General features: G+C 38.0%; 1 protein-coding gene across 1 annotated transcript; it reads right to left on the bottom strand.

Annotated features, from left to right (window-relative positions):
- Window positions 1-3,291: 3,291 nt before the first annotated feature.
- NENF (neudesin neurotrophic factor) lies at window positions 3,292-25,467 on the bottom strand. The gene is made up of 4 exons (XM_053712438.1): window positions 25,244-25,467; window positions 21,390-21,450; window positions 16,839-16,942; window positions 3,292-3,565 (listed from the first exon to the last, which is right to left on the bottom strand). Exons 1-4 carry the CDS (start codon window positions 25,403-25,405, stop codon window positions 3,389-3,391), a joined length of 504 nt encoding a protein of 167 aa, XP_053568413.1. The 5' UTR covers window positions 25,406-25,467; the 3' UTR covers window positions 3,292-3,388.

Genomic DNA, 25,467 nt, shown 5'->3' with positions numbered 1-25,467 from the left:
CCAACATGGTTATTTATATTAAAAAGGGACAGTCTACACCAGAATATTTATTGTTTTAAAAGATAGATAATCCCTTTATTAACTATTCCCTAGTTTTGCATAAACAACACAGTTATAATTATACAAGGTAATCACAGAGGTAAAAAGTGTATCTAATCCTCCGCACCTTTGTTTCAGTTCTTTTGACAGACATGCATATTAGTCAATCAGTGCTGACTCATAAATAACTCCACGGGAGTGAGCACAATGTTTATCTATATGGCACAGATGAATTAGCAGTGTCAAACTGTGAAAAACTGCCAAAATGCACTAAGATTAGAGGTGGCCTTCATACTATGACAATTGTATTTTGTTTTTACTGTTTAAAGGATTGGTAAAGTTTGTCCCAAATTTTTTCAATGTAATCTGTAAAACATATTAATCTCGCTCCATTATACTTACCGTTTTTTCAAAACGAAGTTCCGATAATCTAATAAACGTTTATTTTATTTTCATCTTTGACGTCATCCATCCCACTACAAAGGGCGGTCTCAAATGCTCTGCTTTTTGCATAAATTATACTTCGCAATTTCAATATTTTGACACCTGCGCTTTATTCATGATGTTTACACACATGCTCAAAGAATTTTCTAAAGGTTTTTGCCCTGTCTCCTTAGAAGATCAACGCATGCGCAAATAAAAACTACGTCGATAGTCCTCAATATGCAAATCAATTGTACTGTCGGCAAACGATTGTATCAATTGTAACCACCTATTTATTTTTATAGCGTGTCTCATGTTGCTATGCAGAGGTTGGAAACAGTCTTTCATGAAAAAAACGTTTTTGTTGAAGGTGCCGTTTTCAACGTGTGTGTTTTTTTTCCTCCACATCTTTATAACGGTAAAGCTATTATCAATATTTAAAGATATAATATTGTTTACTATTAGGTGTGTATCAATGTTTGCTGAATAAATAAAATATGATAAAAGGGACATATTTTCAATATATAAGGTTTACATTATACTAAACATAGACATATTCGATATATCAATTTATGGCTGACCTTAGAGATCGATCTCATATTTCAAAGCATTTTATAATCTAAATTACGTAAAATAACTGCGGTCACATGTCTAGAACGCTGCTGATGTCACAGATCGGAAAATGTTTTTAATGCGCATGCTTTAACTTGATGGAATAGACAGCGCATGCGTCGGCTTCCCACACTGTACCCGGAAAAGAACTAAAAGGAGAACTGCGGTTGCCCACCGTGATTGGCTAATGCAAATTAGCATCACGGTGGGTTTGGAAATTTGCATAGTTTGACAACGGAATTGCTGCTGAACCACAAAAAAAGCGCAGCAAGAGGTATTTAGAGATATTTATGATAAATTTTTATTAAAGAATGATAAAAATTCTGACCTTACCATCCCTTGAACTTTCTTTATATGAAAATAATATAACCGTATAAAACCTAAAACAATATTGGATCATAATTAAAAGGGACAGTCAAGTCAAAATTAAACTTTTATGCTTCACACACTTTTAAACAGTTTTCCATTTCACTTCTCTTATCTAAATATGCACAATATTTTCCTATACACACTTTGAGGCATCAGCAACTACTGATCATATGCAAGACTGACAGAATATCCAATTTTGTGATTGGCTGATGACAGTCTGTCACATGATGCAGTAGGAAGGAAAATATAACTGACATTTGTCAGAAACAAATCACTTGAAATTAAAACTAAATGCTTTTGCATCGTCTCTTTATTATGTATTTACTGATTATACTATTTTTTTTTGGCATTTATGCTCTCTATGTGTTAAACATTTGGGCAAACTTGTGAAACTACTTTGTCCCCTCTATTAGCAAAATGCTATGTAGAGACTGTATTGGACTAGATTAAATGCATTTACTTTATCAAGGACTAGGCGATAAGCCTGCCCAGAGGGCAGTCTATATTTAAAAAATACAACCCCCCAAGCTACAGTTACAAAAAATAAAAAAGTAAAAATACAGAAAAAAATAAACAAAGCTATCCAAAATAATAAAATTAAACCTAAACTAATACACCTATAAAAATAAAAAAACACCCATACCAATACTCCTTAAAAGGGCCTTTTGTAGGGCATTGCCCTAAGTTAAACAGCTCTTTTACCACTGAAAAATACTAAGTCCCCCCTAATATTAAAAACCCACCCACCAAACCCCACAAAATAAAAAAAACTAAACTACCCATTGCCCCTAAAGGGGCATTTGTATGGGCATTGCTCTTTTACTGCCCTTAAAAGGGCAATCAGCTCTTTTTCAAGCCCAAAAAAAACCCTAATCTTGAAAAAAAAAGCCTAAACCTTAGCCCCAAATAGGTACTCACTGTTTCTGAAGTCCGACTGAGCCCTTTAAAGGGCTATCGGTAGTTTATTCTTAGATTAGGGGGTGTTTTTATTTTGGAGGGGCTTTTTTATTTTCATATGGATTAGGTTTATTTTTTGGATAATGTGGTTTATTATTTTCTATAATCTTAGCCTTTTTTATTTTGTGTAATTTTAGATTAAAAAATAAATAAATAAATAGATTACATTAAATTTAAGTAATGTGTTTTATTATTTTATATAATTAAGGGGTTCATTTAGGGGGTGTTAGGTTAGGGGGCTTAGTCATTAACTTAGTTATTTGCATTGTGGGGGTTGGCGGTGTAGGAGTTAATAGGTAAATTAGTTTATTGCGTTGGTGGTGGATGGCAGTTTAGGGGCTAATAAATTAATTAATTTGTGATGTGGGGGAATGGCAGATTAGGGGTTAATAGATGTATTAGGTAGTTTGCGATGTTAGGGGGTTGGAGGATTTAGGGGTTAATAAATTTATTAGGTAGTTTTTTGTTTTTTCTTAAATACTTCGCACAGGCGGTTAGATTTTTTTTTAATACTTATTGTGGGCGGTTAGATTTTTTTAAATACTTAATGAGGGCAGTTAGGTTTTTTTGTAATGCTCCGTTTGCCTTCCATGCATCCCGGTGGATTCCGAAAATGGCAGGGTGGTAAAAGAATCCATTTTCGGAATCCACCTGGATGCAGAATTCATTTGGCTGCACGCATAGCCAACATTCTTTTGGCTGCCTCGCACTGCCAACAATCCTTTGAGGATGTATTCGCAACTGGCGACGGACACGTTATAAAACACAATTATTGTATAGATACAATGCAGGAAACACCTTGGATCATATGGATATTTTTGTAAATATAAAAGAGAAACAGAAAAAAAGAGATTATTTAATGTTTTAAATAAAGAATGACAATAAACTATATCCCTGTGTATATAAAAAATATGTTTAATGTTTATGGTATTTAACAAATGATGGTACAATTAGTATTCTAAATATTTAAACCCATGTCCTTTTTATGTCAAAACTCATCTTTGATACTAAATTGAGGCTGATTTTCTGGTTTGAAGTCTGGATTGGGGCTCCCATCTTCATTTAAGATCCGTCGAGCTGTGTATCCAACAATGGGGTATTTTTTCTTGTATACATTCTCAAAGATTTCATCCAGGGATTTCAGCTCTTCTTCAGAAAGTCCAGTCTAAAGAGAACAAAAATAAAGGCAATTTATGTCACAGAAAATGTCAATCAAACTAAAGCCCATAAAATTCAAGTGCAAAAACATTGCTGAAGACTATGTCAATTTCAGGTAGGCTTAGAGCTACTGATGTTAGGGCTGAGCCAAACACAGGTGTGGCATATGTGAGTATCTGCCAATCACATTTTTTATTTATACAGTAGGTTCCAAAATGCTTTAATAACATAATTTATGCTTACCTGATAAATTTATTTCTCTTGTAGTGTATCCAGTCCACGGATCATCCATTACTTATGGAATATATTCTCCTCCCCAACAGGAAGCTGCAAGAGTCCACCCACAGCAAAGCTGCTATATAGCTCCTCCCCTAACTGCCATATTCAGTCATTCGACCGAAAACATGCAGAGAAAGGAAAAACCATAGGGTGCAGTGGTGACTGTAGTTCAAATGAAAAAATTACCTGCCTTAAAGTGACAGGGCGGGCCGTGGACTGGATACACTACAAGAGAAATAAATTTATCAGGTAAGCATAAATTATGTTTTCTCTTGTTAAGTGTATCCAGTCCACGGATCATCCATTACTTATGGAATACCAATACCAAGGCTAAAGTACACGGATGATGGGAGGGACAAGGCAGGTACTTAAACGGAAGTTACCACTGCCTGTAAAAAACCCTTTCTCCCAAAAATAGCCTCCGAAGAAGCAAGGTATCAAATTTGTTAAATATGAAAAGTATGAAGCGCAGACCAAGACTCCGTCTTGTAAATCTGTTCAACAGAAGCCACATTTAAAAAAGGCCCAAGTGAAAACCACAGCTCTAGTAGAATGAGCTGTAATCCCTTCAGGAGGCTGCTGTCCAGCAGTCTCATAAGCTAAATGAATTATGCTTTTTAACCAAAAAGACAGAGAGGCTGCTGAAGTCTTTTGACCTCTCCTCTGTCCAGAATAGACAACAAACAAGGTGAACGTTTGATGAAAACTGTAGTAGCTTGTAAGTAAAACTTTAAAGCACAAACCACGTCCAATATTGTGTAATAGACGTTCCTTCTTTGAGGAAGGATTAGGATACAAGCATGGAACAACTATCTCTTGAGTGATGTACTTGTTAGATACCACCTTAGGAAAAAACCCAGGTTGGTACGCAGGACTACCTTATCCGTACGAAGGACCAGATAAGGAGAATCACATTGTAACACAGATAACTTGGAGACTCTACGAGTCGAGGAATTAGCTACCCAAAAGGAACTTTCCAAGATAAAGATTGATATCTATGGAACAAAAAAGGTTCAAACGGAACTTCTTGAAGAACCTTAAGAATCAGGTTTAAGCTCCATGGCGGAGCAACAGTTTTAAACACAGGCTTGGATCTAACCAAAGCCTGACCAAATGCCTGAACGTCTAGAATACCTGCCAGACGCTTGTGCAAAAAAATAGACAGAGTAAAAATCTGTCCCCTTTTAAGGAATTAGCTGACAACCCTTTTCTCAAAAACATCTTGGAGAAAAGATAATATCCTGGGAATCCAGACTTTACTCCATGAGTAACCCTTGGATTCATAACAATCAGATATTTACACCATATCTATGTTCAATTTTCCTAGAGACAGGCTTTCATGTCTGTATTAAGGTATCAATGACTGACTCGGAGAAGCCATGCTTTGATAACATCAAGCGTTCAGTCTCCAGGCAGTCCATCTCAGATTGATTCTATTTAGATGGTTGAAAGGACCCTGAGGTAGAGGGACCTGTCTCTGAAGCAGAGACCGTGATGGAAAGGATGACATGTCCACCAGATCTGCATACCAGGTCCTGCGTGGCTACGCAGGCGCTGTCAAAAACACCAAAGCCCTCTCCTGCTTGGTCTTGACCTCCGGAGGAAATCCCACTCCCCCGGAAGAAAAGTCTGACGACTTAGAAAATCCACCTCCCAGTTCTCAACACCTGGGATATGGATAGCTGATAGACAAGAGTGAGTCTCTGTCCAGTGAATTATTGTAAGACTTCTAACATCGCTAGGGAACTTCTGTTCCCCCTTGATGGCTGATGTAAGCCACAGTCGTGTATATTGTCCGACTGAGTATGATGTACCTCAGAGTTGCTAACTGAGGCCAAGTCTGAAGAGCATGGAATATCACTCCCAGTTCCAGAATATTTATTAGAAGGAGGGTCTCCTCCTAAGTCCACTATCCCTGAGCCTTCAGGGAGTTCCAGACTGCATCCCAACCTAAAAGGCTGGCATCTATTGTAACAATTGTCCCATCTGACCTGCGGAAGGTCATACCCTTGGACAGATGGACCCGACATAGTCACCAGAGAAGAGAATCTCTGGTCTCTTGGTCCAGGTTTAACAGGGGGACAAATCTGTGTAATCCCCGTTCCTCTGACTGAGCATGCATAGTTGCAGCGGTCTGAAATGTAGACGTGCAAACGGTACTATGTCCCTTGCCGCTACCATTAAGCCGATTTCATTCATGTACTGAGCCACCGAAGGGCGCGGATGGGATGAAAAAAACACGGCAGAAATTTAGAAACTTTGACAACCTGGACTCCGTCAGGTAAATTTTCATTTCTACAGAATCTATCAGAGTCCCTAGGAGGGAAACCCTTGAGATTGGGGATAGAGAACTCTTTCCTTGTTCACTTTCCACCCATGTGATCTCAGAAATGCCAGTACTACGTCCGTATGAGACTGGGCAATTTGGATGTTTGACGCCTGTATCAGGATGTCGTCTAAATAAGGGGCCACTTCTATGCCCCGCGGTCTAAGGACCGCCAAAGCGACCCCAGAACCTCCATAAAGATTCTTGGGGCTGTAGATATCCCAAAGGAAAGAGCTACAAACTGGTAATGCCTGACTAGAAAGGCAAACCTGAAAAACGATGGTGATCTTTATGCATCACAATGTGAGGATAAGCATCCTTCAAATCCATTGTAGTCCTCTATTGACTCTCCTGGATCATAGTTAAGATGGTACGAATAGTTTCCATCTTAAATGACGGAATTCTGAGGAATTTGTTTAAGATCTTTAGATCCAAAATAGGTCTGAAGGTTCCCTCTCCTTGGGAACCACAAACAGATTTGAGTAAAAACTCTGTCCCTGTTCCTCTCTTGGAACTGGATGGATCTCGTACACAATGTAAGAATGCCTCCTTCTTTATCTGGTTTGCAGATAATTGTGAAAGGCGAAATCTCCCCTTTTTTGGGGGGGGAATCTTTGAAATCCAGAAGATATCTCTGGGATATAAATTCCAATGCCTAGGGATCCTGGGCATCTCTTGCCCACGCCTGGGCAAAGAATGAAAGTCTGCCCCCTATAGGATCCGTTACCGGATAGGGGTCCGTTCCTTCATGCTGCCTTAGAGGCAGCAGCAGGCTCCTTGGCCTGCTTATCTTTGTTCCAGGTCCGATTGTCTCCAGACCGCCTTGGACTGAGCAAAAATTCCCTCTTGTTTTGCCTTAGAGGAAGAGGATGCCACACCTGCCCTGAAGTTTTTAAAAGGAACGAAAATTAGATTTTTTTTTTTTTTTTTTGCCCTTGATTTAGACCTATCCTGAGGAAGGGCATGACCTTTTCCTCCAGTGATATAAGCAATAATCTCCTTCAAACCAGGCCCGAATAGGGTCTGCCCCTTGAAGGGAAGTTAAGTAGCTTATTTATTAAAGTCACGACAGCTGACCATGATATAAGCCATAGCGCTCTGCGCGCCAGTATAGTAAAAAACAGAATTCTTAGCCGTTAGTCTAGTCAAATGAACAAGGCATCAGAAAACAAAGGAATTGGCTAGCATAAGCTTGTCAAATATATTCATCCAATGAAGTCGCTTAACTGTAAAGCCTCATCAAGAGACTCAACCCAGAACGCAGCAGCAGCAGTGACAGAAGCAATGTATGCAAGGGGCTGCAGGATAAAACCCTGTTGAATAAACATTTTTTATCCATTGGATCTAAAAAGCACAACTGTCCTCGTCAGAGGTAGTGGTACGCTTAGCTAGAGTAGAAACTCTTCTCTCCACCTTAGGAACTGTCTGCCAGAAGTCCCGTGTGGTGGTAACTATTAGAAAACATTCTTCTAAAAAATAGGAGGGGAAGAGAACGGCACACCTGGTCTATCCCATTCCTTATTAAAAAAATTTTTAGTAAACCTCTTTAGGTATTGGAAAAACATCAGTACACACCGGCACTGCATATTATTTATCCAGTCTACACAATTTCTCTGGCCCTGCGATTGTACACATTCATTCAGAGCAGCCAAAGCCTCCCTGAGCAACAAGTGGAGGTTCTCAAGCATAAATTTTAAATGTAGAAATATCAGAATCAGGTTAAATCATCTTCCCTGAGTCAAAAAAAAAAAAATCACCCACAGACTAAGCATATTGTGAGGTAGTATCATACATGGTTCTTAAAGCATCTGTATGCTCTGTATCTACCCCCAGAGCTAACTGCTTTCCTTTAATTTCAGGTAGTCTGACTAATACTGCTGCCAGAATATTATTCACCACCTTTGCCATGTCTTGTAAAATAAACGCTATGGGCGCCCTTGATGTACTTGGCGCCATTTGAGCGTGAGTCCCTGAAGCGGGAGTCGAAGGGTCTGACACGTGGGGAGAGTTAGTCAGCATAACTTTCCCCTCGACAGAATCCCCTGGAAAGAAACGCTATGGGTGCCCTTGATGTACTTGGCGCCATTTGAGCGTGAGTCCCTAAAGCGGGAGTCAAAAGGTCTGACACGTGGGGAGAGTTAGTCGGCATAACTACCCCCACGACAGAATCCTCTGGTGATAATGTTTTTAAAGACAAAAAATGATCTTTATTGTTTAACATGAAATCAGTACATCTGGTACACATTCTAAGATGGGGTTCCACCATGGCTTTAAAACATAATGAACACAGAGCTTCCTCTATGTCAGACATGTTAGAACAGACTAATAATGAGACTAGTAAGCTTGGAAAACACTTTAAATCAAGTTAACAAGCAAATATATAAAACGTTACTGTGCCTTTAAGAGAAACAAATTTTGCCAAAATTTGAAATAACAGTGAAAAAAGGCAGTTAAACTAACAAAATTTTTACAGTGTATGTAACAAGTTAGCAGAGCATTGCACCCACTTGCAAATGGATGATTAACCCCTTAATACAAAAAACAGATTAACAAAACGAAAAATATGTTTTAAACAGTCATAACAGCTCCTACTTTTGAAGCCCTTTTGAGCCCTTCAGAGATGTCCTATAGCATGCAGGGGACTGCTGAGGGAAGCTGAATGTCACTGTTTGTAATTTTAACTGCACCAACTGTAACTTTAATACTATAACAGTGGAAAGCCTCAGGAAACTGTTTCTATGCAAAATTTAAGCCAGCCATGTGGAAAAAACTTAGGCCCCAATAAGTTTTATCACCAAACATATGTTAAAAAACGATTAAACATGCCAGCAAACGTTTTAAAACACATTTTTACAAGAGTATGTATCTCTATTAATAAGCCTGATACCAGTCGCTATCGCTGCATTTAAGGCTTTACTTACATTACTTCGGTATCAGCAGTATTTTCTTAGTCAATTCCATTCCTAGAAAAATATTTTACTGCACATACCTTATCTGCAGGAAAACCTGCACGCCATTCCCCCTCTGAAGTACCTCACTCCTCAGAATGTGTGAGAACAGCAAATGGATCTTAGTTACGTCTGCTAAGATCATAGAAAAACGCAGGCAGATTCTTCTTCCAAATACTGCCTGAGATAAACAGCACACTCCGGTGCCATTTAAAAATAACAAACTTTTGATTGAAGAATAAACTAAGTAGAAAGCACCACAGACTCTCACAACCTCCTATCTATGTTGAGGCTTGCAAGAGAATGACTGAATATGGCAGTTAGGGGAGGAGCTATATAGCAGCTTTGCTGTGGGTGGACTCTTGCAGCTTCCTGTTGGGGAGGAGAATATATTCCATAAGTAATGGATGATCCGTGGACTGGATACACTTAACAAGAGAAATATAATCCAGCCATTACCAACTGGTTTTATATTTAAAAAACGTGGTCAAATATTGTAATGAACTGATAGATATTATTTAATGCATTACTTTACACAATGATAAATCAGGGTTTTGTTTCCCTTGTCAAATCTTAATGTCATATTTTTATAAAAATAATCTTCCCAAGAAGGCAACTATGTACAGGTCAGCCAGAGATGGAGGGTTGGGTCTGCCTAAGATAGAAACCAATTATCAGGCCACGGGCTTACAGAGAATCATAGAGTGGAACAGAAATAGGGACTCTAAGGCTTGGATTCCAATAGATTCACATATACTTCACTCCCCCTCCCCGGGAGCTTTATGTTGGATAGCAAAGCAGAATCGACCCCCATGGTTGAAGGCATACCCGCTTTTACACCATGTGTTCAAATTATGGGACACTTTGATAAAGAGATTCCCAGGAATATCAACACTCAGATCACCCATGTCCCCAATTTCCCTGAATGCTGAGCTATTAGGGGGGGGGGTAATGTTTGACAGGAATAACCTGAATAATTGGGAGATGGGTTACACGGTTCCCCTATTTAATTTACTCAGTGAGGGCAAACTCAAAAACAGGTCAGACCTTACAGACATCCTAGGTGGAGTTTTTGTTAGGTGGCTAAAATATAAGTTCACCATTTTCTCCAAACCCACCCTCTCAAACAGTCACTTACAAGAAATCTCACACCCTTCGAACAGACATGCGCTATGACAAGTTCAGCACATCACACCTTATCGTGGGCTAAGAGATTCCTAGTTAATGCACATAGCTCGAAACTTCCTGATTATATAGAACGCTGGCATAGGCAATTGAATAAGACTATCACAGAAGCAGAGTGGGTTAAAAATTTTAATAACACAAGAAAATCTTCATCCTCAGCTGGATTTTTAATGACAAATTACAAACTCCTGACTAGGTGGTACTTGACACCTACCAGACTTAAATGCATTTTCACTGCCTCGTCGGACATTTGTTGGAGGGGTTGTGGGGAAAGGGTGACGATGACACACATATGGTGGGCATGTCCTAAATAGTCACCTTTTTGGGAGGGCATACAGAATATCCCACAAGTCATAATGGGGCGGGGGGATTCCTATCAGCTAGACCCGAAAACGGCCCTACTGAACCTGTTACCTAAATGTAATTAAGAACCCGACTAATTCAGTTGGCATTGAATTCTGCTAGATCCTTAGTCGCTAGGCTCTGGAAATCTCAAATCTGTCCGACCCTAAAGGACTGGCACTCTCACATGACAGATACCTTAAGAATGGAAGAATACGGTTTCTTTAAATCGAATAGGTTAGGATTCTTCCATGATTTAAAATTCATCTGGGATGAAATCTAAAATGATCTGAAGATAGAATGGGGGAGCTTTACACAAGTTACAGGAGTGACCTAGGAGGAATGACAGGCCTAGTGTTATCTTAGAGGGGTATGGCTGACGTGGTCCCACCCCTGCCTGATACTCTAATAATGACCTCTTTAGCTTAGCACTTCTCTCAAAGGTTGATAGTTAAATACAAAGTCGAGGGATACCACTAGATGTGTAGAATATATACAAAGTGATCTTAAATTAAGAAATTTCAGCATAGTTTTGTTGTTGTTTGAGTTATGTTTTGTACACTGGTGTCATTGTCAATCACCATGCATTTATATGGAGTGGGGCTACTGTTTTCAAAGGACTTATCACGGACAGTCTAGCGCTACTATTTCATTTTACTATATGGGAGTTTGTTCTCCTTTCTTTTGGAGACTGATGTTTTCTCCCTCTTTTGTTTCTGTTTAAACTTTTGTATCAACAATGACATGCTGCTAAATAATAATAAAAATTAATAAATAATAAAAAAAAAAAATTAATAATCTTCCCACACCATATGTGTGTACATTTTCAGAACTAATGTATCACTATACATTTCATTTAAAAGGTAACATTCTAACATATTTTAGTTGTATTTGTCTTTTGACTAAAACCTGAAAATTAATTCTATTATCAGTATAGTCCTGCTAGAGATTCTACTAGTGCTTCTGCAAATCCTGCTGTTAGGGCATTTGAAGAAGGACATTTTTTGAAATACCATCTGTAATTATGTCAAAGGAGCTTAGTGAAGCAATTTAAGGGCAAGTTGCTCTGAAGACGGAAAAAGATTCCCAACAAAAAATTGCAGGTAATGTTTCTAAGGGGGCAGGACACTGAAGATATTTTCTAAAACCAAATACCTTTCAAACAAAGCAATACCGGGCAGACCTAAATTGATCACACCATCAGACGATCAGAATATAAAGTTAATAACATTACGTAATTGGAATAGCATCTGTATCCACAATTCAAGACCAGCTATACAAGAAACAACTGGCACAGTACTGTCTTCATGGGAGAGTAGCGGTCTCTAAATCTCTTCATCAGAAAGAAAGAAAAAAAAAATGTATTGCGCAAGATCAACTACACTTTGACCAGTGAGGAACCCCTCTATTCTGCAGAAGTATAAAATCCCTTCTGGCTTAAAGTTGTGCGGAAGAGGTTTAATTTTTCAGCAGAACAATTCTAAAGACAAAAGTGTGCCAAGTGCCTTTGTGGGGGTTATTGAGATAAAGTTGTAGGGTCAATAGTGCTAAAATGACATGCTCTAAAGCAGGGGTCGCTAACCTTTCGGACCTCAGGGACCACTAAACTCACAATTTTGAATCCCGTGGTTTTTTTAAAAAAAAGGTACAAACCTGTATAATGTGTGTGTGTGTGTGTATATATATATATATATATATATATATATATATATATATATATATATATATATATATATATATATATATATATATATATATATATATATACACACATTGTACAAAACTAGTATAACCATAGCTAAGTTTACATTATGTATATATTTACTAATTTTTAAGAATTTTTTTTGGAATTAACTAACTGAATGACAGAACTGAGAGAGTACTTCCAAATGAAAGATGAAGGATGATTTTGAGCTGGAAACAGAGAGGCAGAAAGTGGGGGAAAAAATAATTATATTTAAAGGGATGGTAAGGTCAGACATTTTCTAATTATTACTACAGAGTATTAATATATTTAAAATGTTCTTCAAATACCTTGCGCTGTGCTTTTTCTTCCATTCACAAGCTATTGGGGGCTAAAAAAAATGCAGATTTCCAAACCCACCATAAGGCTAATTTGCATTTGAGGAGTTAAAAATACAATCTAGCTACGCAAGTTGCGCAGTACTACGCAACGTGTGTTGGGAGATTGTGATTTAACTCCTCCTCCGTTGGTTTTCACTGATGTCCAGCCAGGCACTGTAGGGAGTTGCGGCATGACAGGGGTGACACCATCAGAGGAGATCAAGGACCACCAACATCTTCTCCATGGACCACTGGTTGGCGACCACTGCTCCAAAGCAGGGGTGAGTGGACAAAAAATAAACACTTTTTTGTGTTGGGATCCACTTTTCAAATGACCAGCTCAACTAGATCTACCCACTAAAAAATGTCCCGGCTCCTAAGCTTACATTCCTGATTTTTTTCAAATAAAGATACCAAGAGAATGAAGACAAATTGTTGTTAATAGGAGTATATAAAAAAAGTTGTTTAAAATTGCATGTTCTATATCTGAATCGTGAAAAAGAATAAAAAAAATGTGTGTTTCATATCCCTTTAAGGTTGCATGATTTAGTAACACATGGATGTGCAAAAACATTAAGATACAACAGATTAATCCTGATGACAAAAGTGGCACTGACTTTAATTCGGGTTACCATGCTACAAAATACTGCATTTAAATTACTGCCACAGACCCCCTTTACTTTGTGCCGCGGGCTTGGCCTGATATGACCCAGTGAGGCTTACACAAATACATTTTAATAGCGCGCCATGCAAACCATTTCTTACTGGGTCAACACGTTCATTTGCGAGACGTCAATCAGACTTGTTTCATTAGCATAGCACAGCAGCCTCCAGCTTTTCATTTTCTATATATTGACGCTTACCCTCCTAACTATACTATACCGCCATATCCATTGGGAGAATACTCACTCAACCATGCTTTTATAGGCCAATTGTGTTGTCATTTAAAAATCATCTACATTAAGATCCAATCCTTTAGCACTTTTCATGTCCGACCATCAGACTGTTTAACCCCGTAACGACCGAGGACGTGCAGGGTACGTCCTCTAAAAAAAAGTCCCTTAACGACCAAGAACGTACCTTGCACGTCCTCGGTCTGGAAAGCAGCTGGAAGCGATCCTGATCACTTCCAGCTGCTTTCCGGTTATTGCAGGATGCCTCGATAGAGGCATCCTGCAATAACAAATTTTACCCCTCCGGTGCAGAGAGAGACACTCTGTGGCCCTCTCTGCACCGGACATCGATGGCCGCATTTGTTGGTGGGTGGGAGCTGAATTGGGAGGCGGGTGAGCGGCCATCGATGAGGTCTAAGTGAGAGAGAGGGGCGGGATCGGGACTGGGATCGCCGGGGGCGCGCACGTGCACAGGAGGAGGCGGGCGCGTGCACGGGGAGGGAGCGGGTGGGAACCGCTACACTACAGAAAAATTGTTTTTGAAAGTGGGAGAAAGTGGGGGGTAAATATATATATATAAAAAATAAATCTAAGGGATCTGGGAGCGGGTGTGAGATTGGTCTTGAGGGGGGGAAGCTACACTACAGAAAAAAGGAAAAAAGAATAAAAATAAACATTTTATTTGCAAACTGGGTACTGGCAGACAGCTGCCAGTACCCAAGATGGCCCCCAATAAGGCAGAGGGGGAGGGTTAGAGAGCTGGTTTTTTTTGGGGGGGGGATCCTAAACAACAGCATATGTAAATATGCTTTAAAAAAAAAAAAGATTTAAAAAAAAAAAAAGAAGATACCTTTTTTTTTTTTAGTACTGGCAGACTTTCTGCCAGTACTTAAGATGGCGGGGACAATTGTGGGGTGGGGGAGGGAAGAGAGCTCTTTGGGAGGAATCAGGGGGTCTGATGTGTGAGGTTGGAAGCTGATCTCTACACTAAAGCTAAAATTAACCCTGCAAGTTTCCTACAAGCTACCTAATTAACCCCTTCACTGCTGGGCATAATTCACATGTGAGCAGTGGCATTTAGCGGCCTTCTAATTACCAAAAAGCAACACCAAAGCCATATAAGTCTGCTATTTCTGAACAAAGGGGATCCCAGAGAAGCATTTACAACCAAATTGTGCTATAATTGCACAAGCTGTTTGTAAATAATTTCAGTGAGAAACCTAAAGCTTGTGAAAAAGTTGACTATTTTTTTTAATTTGATCGCATTTGGCGGTGAAATGGTGGCATGAAATATACCAAAAAGGGCCTAGATCAATACTTGGGGTTGTCTACTAGACTACACTAAAGCTAAAATTAACCCTACAAGCTCCCTAATTAACCCCTGCACTGCTGAGCATAATACACGTGTGGTGCGTAGCGGCATTTAGCGGCCTTCTATTACCAAAAAGCAACACCAAAGCCATATATATGTCTGCTATTTCTGAACAAAGGGGATCCCAGAGAAGCATTTACAACCATTTGTGCCATAATTGCACAAAATGTTTGTAAATGATTTCAGTGAGAAACCTAAAATTTGGAAAAATGTAAAGTTTTTTTTTATTTGATCGCATTTGGCGGTGAAATGGTTGCATGAAATATACCAAAATGGGCCTAGATCAATACTTTGGGTTGTATACTACACTACACTAAAGCTAAAATTACCCCAAAAAGCTCCCTACATGCTCCCTAATTAACCCCTTCACTGCTGGGCATAATACACGTGTGGTGCGCAGTGGCATTTAGCGGCCTTCTAATTACCAAAAAGCAACGCCAAAGTCATATATGTCTGCTATATCTGAACAAAGGAGATCCCAGAGAAAAATTTATAACCAATTATGTCATAATTGCACAAGCTGCTTGTAAATAATTTCAGTAAGAAACCTAAAGTTTGTGAAAAATTTGTGAAAAAGTGAAAAAAAAAAAATTATTTGATCGCATTTGGTGGTGAAATGGTGGCATGAAATATACCAAATGGGCCTAAATCAATACTTTGGGATGTCTTCTAAAAAAAAATATATACATGTCAATGGATATTCAGGGATTCCTGAAAGATATCAGTGTTCCAATGTAACTAGCGCTAATTTTGAAAAAAAGTGGTTTGGAAATAGCAAAGTGCTATTTGTATTTATGGCCCTATAACTTGCAAAAAAAGCAAAGAAGATGTAAACATTGGGTATTTCTAAACTCAGTACAAAATTTAGAAACTATTTAGCATGGGTGTTTTTTGGTGGTTGTAGATATGTAACAGATTTTGGGGGTCAAAGTTAGAACAAGTGTGTTTTTTTCCATTTTTTCCTCATATTTTATAATTTTTTTTATAGTAAATTATAAGATATGATGAAAATAATGGTATCTTTAGAAAGTCCATTTAATGGCGAGAAAAACGGTATATAATATGTGTGGGTACAGTAAATGAGTAAGGGGAAAATTACAGCTAAACACAACACCGCAGAAATGTAAAAATAGCCTTGGTCCCAAACGGACAGAAAATGGAAAAGTGCTGTGGTCATTAAGGGGTTAATGACCTGCCCCTTCACACACTACGGTAAATAAAGTGGTATCCCTAGTAACCATACTCTACTCACGCCTCAGTTTTGAGATTGCGTAACTTGACCACATCATTTTGATCAAATGGGCCACGATCTACCAGCATCGCCTTCAGGGTCTACTGGTAGATCCCGATCTACCTATTGAGCACCCCTGCTCTAAAGCATTACAGCATGTAATTTGTCCTACTGTAAAAGCCATTTGAACAACATGAATATACACAACCCCCTCCCTAGCAGGATTTTAGAATCTCTTTACTTGAGCACAATCAGAATTATTTTGCCATTGATTAAACCTCCTGCTGCCAAAAATGAATTTTAAATGAACAGTATTTTTTTTTTTCTGACAAATTTTAAAATTCATGTGACAGCCACCAGCCAATCACAGATTGATATATGTATACATTGTTAACTCTTACACATGCTCAGTGGTAGCTGCTGCTTTAGAAAGTGTGCATTTCAAAAGATCGGGAACCATTTTAAAAATGTAGGTAAATTGGAAAGTTTCCTAAAACTGCATGCTCTCTCTGAAGTTTAATTTTGAGTTTAGTGTCCTTTTAAAATGGTGCAAGTGAAGCGTATAGACAAATATGTTCACCAGTGTGTGCCAGTTTATCTACAAACATTTAATGCCATTGTAATAATGAGCTTTGCTTACAGTGTCATAAGTGAGGTCTGCTGGTTCAAGTGACATTTTTGCAACTCCTCTTGTAGCGTCTTTGCCTGCAAGCGCATTGTACGGAGCTCCTTTTCCATAAAATTCTGCAGAAGTAAAGAGACAAACACATCATTGTATCATCATGCTCTGTACAAGTCTGCTGAAAGTATTAACAAAAATAACTACTTTCCATTAAAGGGACTTTTTTGCAATGCACTTATGTTTTTTAAACTGGTGCTCTGAATAACTATCTCAGACTTAAAAGGGACATAAAACCCAAACATTTTCTTTCATGATTCAGATAGATGATATAATATTAAACAACTTTCCAATTTACTTCTGTAAATCTAATTTGCTTCATTATCTTGGTATCCTTTGTTGAAGGAGCAACAATGCACTACTGGGAGTTAGCTAAAAGCCAATGACAAGAGGCATATATGTGCAGCCACCAATCAGCACTTTCTGAGCTTACCTATGTATTCTTTTCAACAAACAATACAAAGAGAATGAAACAAATTAGATAATAGAAATTGGAAAGTTACTTAAATGGACACTGAACCCAAATTGTTTCTCTTTTGTGATTCAGATAGAGCATGCAATTTTAAGCAACTTTCTAATTTACTCCTATTATCAATCTTTTTGTTCTCTTGCTATCTTTATTTGAAAAATAAGGCATCTGAGCTTTTTTTTCCTGTTCAGGACTCACTGGACAGCACTTTTTTATTGGTGGATGAATTTATCCACCAATCAGCAAGAACAACCCAGGTTGTTCACCAAAAATGGGCCAGCATCTAAACTTACATTCTTGCATTTCAAATAAAGATACCAAGAGAATGAAGAAAATTTTATAATAGGAGTAAATTAGAAAGTTGCTTAAAAAATTTAATGCTCTATCTGAATCATGAAAGAAAAAATGTGGGTTCAGTGTCCCTTTAAAATCGTATGCTCTCTCTGAATTATGAAATAGGTTTCATGTCCCTTTAAAAAACTTTTTTGGGCTCCAAAGCTGCATTTTTTTTATTTCAAATTTCTTTTTCAATCATGACATAAAAATTTAAAAGTAACAAAAACAGACAAAAATATATTCCACATTTAGATAAAAAGGGTCTGAGACAAGAGCTGTTAATAAGTTACTCATCATGTCAATTTGAAAGAATAAAAATACATTTGTAATTATAAAGAAAATACACCTAAAGAGAATAAAGGCTTAGATCGATTGCAGAAATGTAATTTAATATGATATTATAGTGCAAATGATGTTGTGGCTATTTAACCTCAACATTTTTTGAGAAAATTTCCCATTGTGATTATTTAAAAAATAAAAAGTAAAAAAAAGTCTAATTATAGGCTACAATTTTACATGGTCCCTTGGATAATAAGAGTATATGTGTGCGCATGGAACATATGCATCAGTCAGCTTCTCTGTATGATCAGCACCTGGTGTAAAAAAATATGATTATCTTGGAATGAATCTACCAAAATTGTGTTAGCCACTAGAGTACCAAGTACTTTAACATGGTCCTGGATGCCGGCTTTCAGGACCATATACAGCAGAACTAAGCAACCGTCCCATACCTTCTGTTGTTAATGTTTTACTTTTATAAATAGCCGTTTCCTCCCTACTGTAAAATAAATCAACTCAATCACCCTCCCTACATACAAACCCCCAGGTGCTTTCTCAAAAGTACTGATACACCCCCACCATTACACACGCCCACTAGGTACTCTCAAAGTCTTGTACACACCAATCAGACACTCCCCCACCCATATACAACAGCACACAGATGCTCTTCCTGCCTATATACAACCCCAAGCATTTTCCAGTCACTCTCCCCCACTTACTCATCTCAGCAGTATATTTATACCTTTACACTCTCACATGCAGGCACTCATCCACTCCTACTGCCACACACCATGTACTCTCCCAGCCTTACTCACACACAAGTGCTCTTACCAATCTCAGGCACTCATCCACTCCTAGCACCACACACCATGTACTCTCCCAGCCTTACTCACACGCAAGTGCTCTTACCAATCTCAGGCACTCATCCACTCCTAGCACCACACACCAAGTACTCTCCCAGCCTTACTCACACGCAAGTGCTCTTACCAATCTCAGGCACTCATCCACTCCTAGCACCACACACACAATTTACTCTCCCAGCCTTACTCACACGCAAGTGCTTTTACCAATCTCAGGCACTCATCCACTCCTAGCACCACACACACAATTTACTCTCCCAGCCTTACTCACACGCAAGTGCTTTTACCAATCTCAGGCACTTATCCACTCCTAGCACCACACACCATGTACTCTCCTAGCTTTACTCAAATGCTCTTACCAATCTCAGGCACTCATCCACTCCTAGCACCACACACATTGTACTCTCCCAGGTTTACTCACACGCAAGTGCTCTTACCAATCTCAGGCACTCATCCACTCCTAGCACCACACACAATGTACTCTCCCAGCCTTACTCACACCAAGTGCTCTTACCAATCTCAGGCACTCATCCATTTCTAGCACCACACACATTGTACTCTCCCAGCCTTACTTACAAGCAAGTGCTCTTTAACTTCCACACAGACTTTCAACTACTCTTATATACACCCCACGAGGGCTTTCCTTTCATTATGCACAACCCCAGGCATTCTCCAATCTTATCCATACACAAAAATGTTCAACCTTACCAACACCCCAGGCAGTCACCTAATCTTACACCCACTCACCAGGTTCTCTCCAACGCTTATGCACACACCTGCAGATGTCATGAACCCCAAGGCGGAACAGAAAATGCTGCATGTCTGCAGAAAGAATAGGATACATGCAGGAACTGTTAGTGCTTTAACTTTGCAGTGCTGCTCCACATCAGGCTGTTCTCTTCAAACAGAGCTTTGTTCTGGCTGCATTTTTGTAAGTTTTTCTTAAAAGGACAGTAAACATTCAGAATAATGTTATATAATTCTGTACACAGTGCAGAATTATATAACATTATTATAGCGGTAACTTCAAAAATGAAAAGTATTTCCCGATTTTGAAGTGTAAAGTTGGACTCCGCTCCAGGATCTACTAAGCGGGTCTTGGATAGCCAAAGCACTGTGTGCAGAATTATATAACATTATTCTGAATGTTTACTGTCCCTTTAACACAGTGTATCCAGAGCAAATTGCTGTTTGAAGTGAACAGTCAAATATGCCGTAGCGCTGCAAAGCAGCAGTGCATTTATTGTTAACTGGCTCTCAGATTTTTTCAAACCCGCCTCTTAGCCTTTCCCAGTCTGCAAAACTGTTTTGTCTGAACGTAAGACGTTCTTATTTATTTAAGAGACAATTTCTTTTTTTGTCTGCAGCTAATTTCCAATCCAATTTTCAACTGCTGCATCATATTATAAAACTTTACTAACTGATTTATTCTCCAGTTAACCAACACATTGCAACCGAACTGGTGCTTTAGTGTAGCTGCCAAATTTTAAATGTGATTTTATTTAAAAATAACTTGCAGAAATGTTTTTACTAAAAAGATGTCATCTGAGGTCATGAAAGTGCTATGATAACTTGTAAGTGCTAGTCAGAAAGTATATTTATGTTTAGTATCTATGCACTCCGAAGGCAAAGACTAAGACCTATTGTGGAATATTTAGGAAACATACTTTTCTTCAGTTAAATAAAGATGTAATGTTGTTTAGCTTTCTAACTTTGTGTCAATATTGCTCCTAAAAATTACAAGCACCTATATGTAAATCAGAGAAACTAGGTTCCTCAAACTTGACCCTCAAGAGGTTTTGGAACTACATTTCCCATGATGCTGTAAACATCATGGGAAATGTAGTTCCAAAACCTCTGGAGGGCCTAGTTTGAGGATGTCTGAACTAGGACTTTTATAAAACATTTTCTTTCAGTGAAAGTACAGTTGTTAAAAAATGTATTGTATAATAAGTAGTGAAAAATAACTTCTGCATTTATTGCATCATACCAGAAACAGAAATACGGCTAAAAAAGTGAAAACCAATTTGGTGTTAAAAAAATACAAATAAATATTGCTTTTTAGTTTGTGTGTAACTCTGTAATCAGATAATCTAAAAGGATAAATAGCAGGGGTTAAACATCTCAATGCAAAAACTGCTCTAAACAATGTATGAGGTGCAAAAATATCTACACTTGTATATGCACTATTATCTGAGTTTATGTTATTTTTAACCAGTGATGGCAAACTTAGCACTCAGGGACCACACATACAACAAACAAATAATATAAATGATATACTTATACAGTAGATCTGCAGTCACCCTGAAGCAAACATTTTTAGTTATGCTTGTTCTAAGTCAGATAAAATGCTGGCTGAGCATCATCGGAAATGTAGTTCCAAAACCTCTGGAGAGCAAAGTTTGGACACCCCTGTTCTAAGTAATAAAATAAATCATATTTAAATATATATTTAAATATATATATATATATAAAAAACATTCTGTAAACACACAAGTACTTTTTATTACTTCTGCAACTGATAATCACGTATTTTAATAGAGCAAAAAAAAAAAAGAAGAAATTTACGTTTTCCTGAAGTGACATCAAACACAGATCCTTTCACTGCCATATATATAGGCTGGTCGTCCTATGAAAAAAAAAGTAAGAGGTCAAAACTGAGCCTGTTTTTTTTTCCAGTACTGCACGTAAAGAGAGGGCATTTAATATGTATTACAATTTGTGTTTAGTAAATAGTTTTTTTATAAACAGATGTTCCTGTGCTGATAAAAATAAATGAATACAATGTTAAATAAATAAAAATGTGTGTTTGTGCTTGTGAGGCTTGTTAATGACTACCAATAAAACAACCTTAAAGGGATAGTAAACCCAACATTTTTCTTTTATGATTCAGATAGAACAAACCATTTAAAAAAAAAAACTTTCAAATTTATTTCTATTATCAAATTTGCTTCATTCTCTTGTTATTCATTGCTGAAGGGACAGCATTGCACTACTGACATCTAGCTGAAAACATCTAGTTAGCCAATCACAAGAGACAAATGTGTGCAGGCACCAATTTCCAGCAGTTCCCACTAGTGTAGGATATGTGCGCATTCATTTTCAAGAAGGGATACTAAGAGAACGAACCAAATTTGAAAATAGAAGTGAATTTAAAAGTGTCTTTAAATGACAAGCTCTATATAAATCAGGCAAGTTTAATTTTGACTTTCGAATCCCTTTAAAGGGACACTGAACACTAAATACATTTCATGCATCTCCCTCTAATTAGGAATGCTGCCATTTTGGAACCTGGGTTACACTGTAGGTATCTGAAGAAGAGTTACTGCACATGTGCAGCCATGTCAGCACTGGAATGTAGTGAAAGCCAGACTTCAAGATGGCAGCACCTTGAATAGGAGGAGGAGGGGAATAACCTCAATACTATGCTCTTAAAATGTATTTAGTGTTTAATAAACATATTTAAAGGGACATAAATGGGGCAAAAAGGAAATGTACTCATGTTTAATAGCATTGTATTCTTGCACTATTGGCTTGCATATAGCTGTATGTTAAACCCCTGGAAATAGAATTAAAAAAATAGTTAAAGTTAAGGGACAGTCTACTTCAGAATTTTTATTGTTTAAAAATATAGATAATCCCTTTATTGCCCATTCCCCAGTTGTGCATAACCAACAGTTATATTAAAATACTTTTTACCTCTGTGATTACCTTGTATTTAAGACTCTGCAGACTGCCCCCTTATCTCAGTTCTTTTGACAGACTTGCATTTTAGCCAATCAGTGCTGACTCATAAATAACTCCACGGGAGTGAGCATGTTATCTTTATGGCACATATGAACTAGCACTGTCTAGCTGTGCACAACTGTCAACATGTACTGAAATAAGAGGCAAACATCAAGGGCTTAGGAATTAGCATATGAGCCTTCCTAGGTTTAGCTTTCAACAAAGAATACCAAGAGAACTAAGCAAATATGAGGATAAAAGTAAATTGGAAAGTTATTGAAATTGTATGCCCTATCTGAATCATAAAAGATTAATTTTGACTTGACTGTGTTTTTAGTGTATCAATTGCCCTACTAGAATCTAACTGAACAAATCTGGTGAGCCAATGAAAATATGTGCGTCGCTCACAGTAGTGCTTTGCTGTTCCCAAGCCACCTAGTGTGCTTTTCAACAAAGGATACCCACAAAATGTAGTTATTTTTTAATAGATGTAAACATGTGGTAAGTCAATGACAAGGCACATTTGTGTAAACACCAATCACCAGCTAGCTCACAGTAGTGTATTGCTGCTTCTGAGCCTACCTAGGTATGTTTGATAAAAGTAAATTGAAAAATGCACGCTCTGTCTAAATCATAAATGTTTAATTTTGATTTATTTGCTCCTTTAAGGTAAAGGGTTCTGTTTAAATTTTTACCCTGCAGCTAAATGGCTTCTAGTAGACATCGGCATTCCAGCATTCGTTCGCTAAGAAAATGCTAAAAATGGACAAGGTCGGCAGTGTTCGATCTAGATTTATTCATAAAAAAATATGAGACAAAAATTTCTGAATTTCTGCTATTGTCAGTATTTGTTTAGTAATGAATGCTGAGCGTCGAGTTTTCAGTTTTGCTGTAGCTACATTGCATTCTTGTTCCTAAACTACATAAGAGTCAAACTTTCTCCTACTACTAGCCTGAGGGAGTGATAGTCACAAACACAAATCACAACATCACTGGGGGCTTTTTGTTAGCGTTATATTGCAACGTACATGACACTCACATGCAGAACTTTAGATCATCATGTCTTAAAGAAGAAACTGTAGAGTGCCCGCAAAAAACTAGGATTTTGCTCGTCTTTAAAGGGCATTAAACACTTTGAGATGTGATATAAAATGATATATATATATATATATATATATATATATATATATAAAAATAGTTTGCAATTGACTTTTATTTATTTTGTCTCCTTTTCCTTTGATTCCATTCTGAAATTGTGAGCTTATCAGTTGCTGTTAGAAATGGAAGTGCAGAACACTGTTATATTCCACACAGCCATTGGCTGCACACTCTAGTGACCTATTTATAACTGTCCCTATTTGGCCACAGCAGAGAATTTAACCAAAGATACAACATGGCAGCTCCCATTGTTTTATAGACACTAAAACATTATACTTATTTTGTCAATATTTAACCCTTTCATGACAGAGTCATAATGTCTACATCAGAACAACGTTCTGATGTAGACAAATTGAAATCCCGTGATCGTGCACGTGATCACGAGATTTCAATTATGGGATTGGGTCAGGGGGGGGGGGGGGGGAGTCCCTATGACGCTAGGCATGCCCTCCAGACCGCGATCACATCCAGGAAGCGCCATTGGCTTCAGGACAGCCAAACGGCTATGACGTTGTATTCCGTCCTAACGGCGCTAAAGCCCAATGCCGTTTGGATGGAATACAACGCCATAACGGCACTAAAAGGTTAAACAGCTGATAAATAATACATTTACATATTATTCTCAGACTAATCTTTTCATTGTATCTAGCATGTATTTAGTGTTTAATGACCCTTTAACACTCAGTAAGCTTAAAACTTTTCCTCCTAACCCATTATTATTTTTTTAGCTCTGAGAATAGATATTACAACATATTAAAATACAAAAAAAATGTATTTAAAAAAGCAGCACAATGTCAAAGCTGTTTAACATGAAATGTATACTAGCAGTTAATGTGCACAGCTTATACTTACAGGTTTTAGTTATTCACTTGCTAATAAAGACAACTCCCACTAATGCATTGGCTGACGGGAAACACCCCAAAAGTCTGACAAGTAAATCATTTTCCAGCACAGTAAAATCTATTATAACAAAACGTAGTGCCCTCTTTTGGTTAAAAACACACAATTAGTACAGTTTCACCTTAATGATGAAGCAGTTTGATTTAAAAAAAAAAAAAGTTAATTATTTTATCACAGTGAGTCTTACTTTACCAATTCATATATAATTCTAGACAACACAGCCAATAAAGAAGCTAGGTACCTAGAATAATATAGGAACTGGTTTAGCAGGATGGACCTGTTTATGAGTGTCCCCCTCAACTAGTGAGCTTTACCAGCAAGTCTAATAACCTGACATAATATTTTATTTCTGCATCTTTAAATATGGCTATAGTGGCTGCTTAATTAAGTCGTTATTAAATATTCACCTGAATTATATGAAGGTTCAATAGAACAATTAACAATGTTAATTAACAATCACTGTATCTGCTCCGGTGTTGTGTCGAATCTGGGGATCTATCAAACTCCCCAGATTCGACACCGGATTCCTAATGTCCCGCACTGCGTGTATTAGGTATCTTGGGTTCGTTACATACTTTTGATGCCATCAGTGGGCTGCACTACATGATCACACCTCTCTAGCTACCATGTTTACTTGCCTTGTCTCCATTATGACTGGCCAGGTCCTCATCTGTAAACAGCCTGACAGGCAGGTGCTGTGCCTCCTTGTGCTGTAGCTTGGTGCTCTCTGATGCGCTGCAGAGCATGGCACTAGTTGTGCACAGCAGGAACACAGCAAAAGTAACATCACCGGGAGACATGCTGCAGCCAGCTTCCGGGAGTGCAGAGATAGAATGCTGGGCACTACAAGCTGCTCAGCACC

The sequence above is a fragment of the Bombina bombina genome, chromosome 4 (assembly GCF_027579735.1).
Source record: "Bombina bombina isolate aBomBom1 chromosome 4, aBomBom1.pri, whole genome shotgun sequence".
NCBI lineage: Eukaryota > Metazoa > Chordata > Amphibia > Anura > Bombinatoridae > Bombina > Bombina bombina.
The sequence above is the reverse complement of the archived record's forward strand: the minus strand, read 5'-3'. Positions and strand labels throughout refer to the sequence as shown.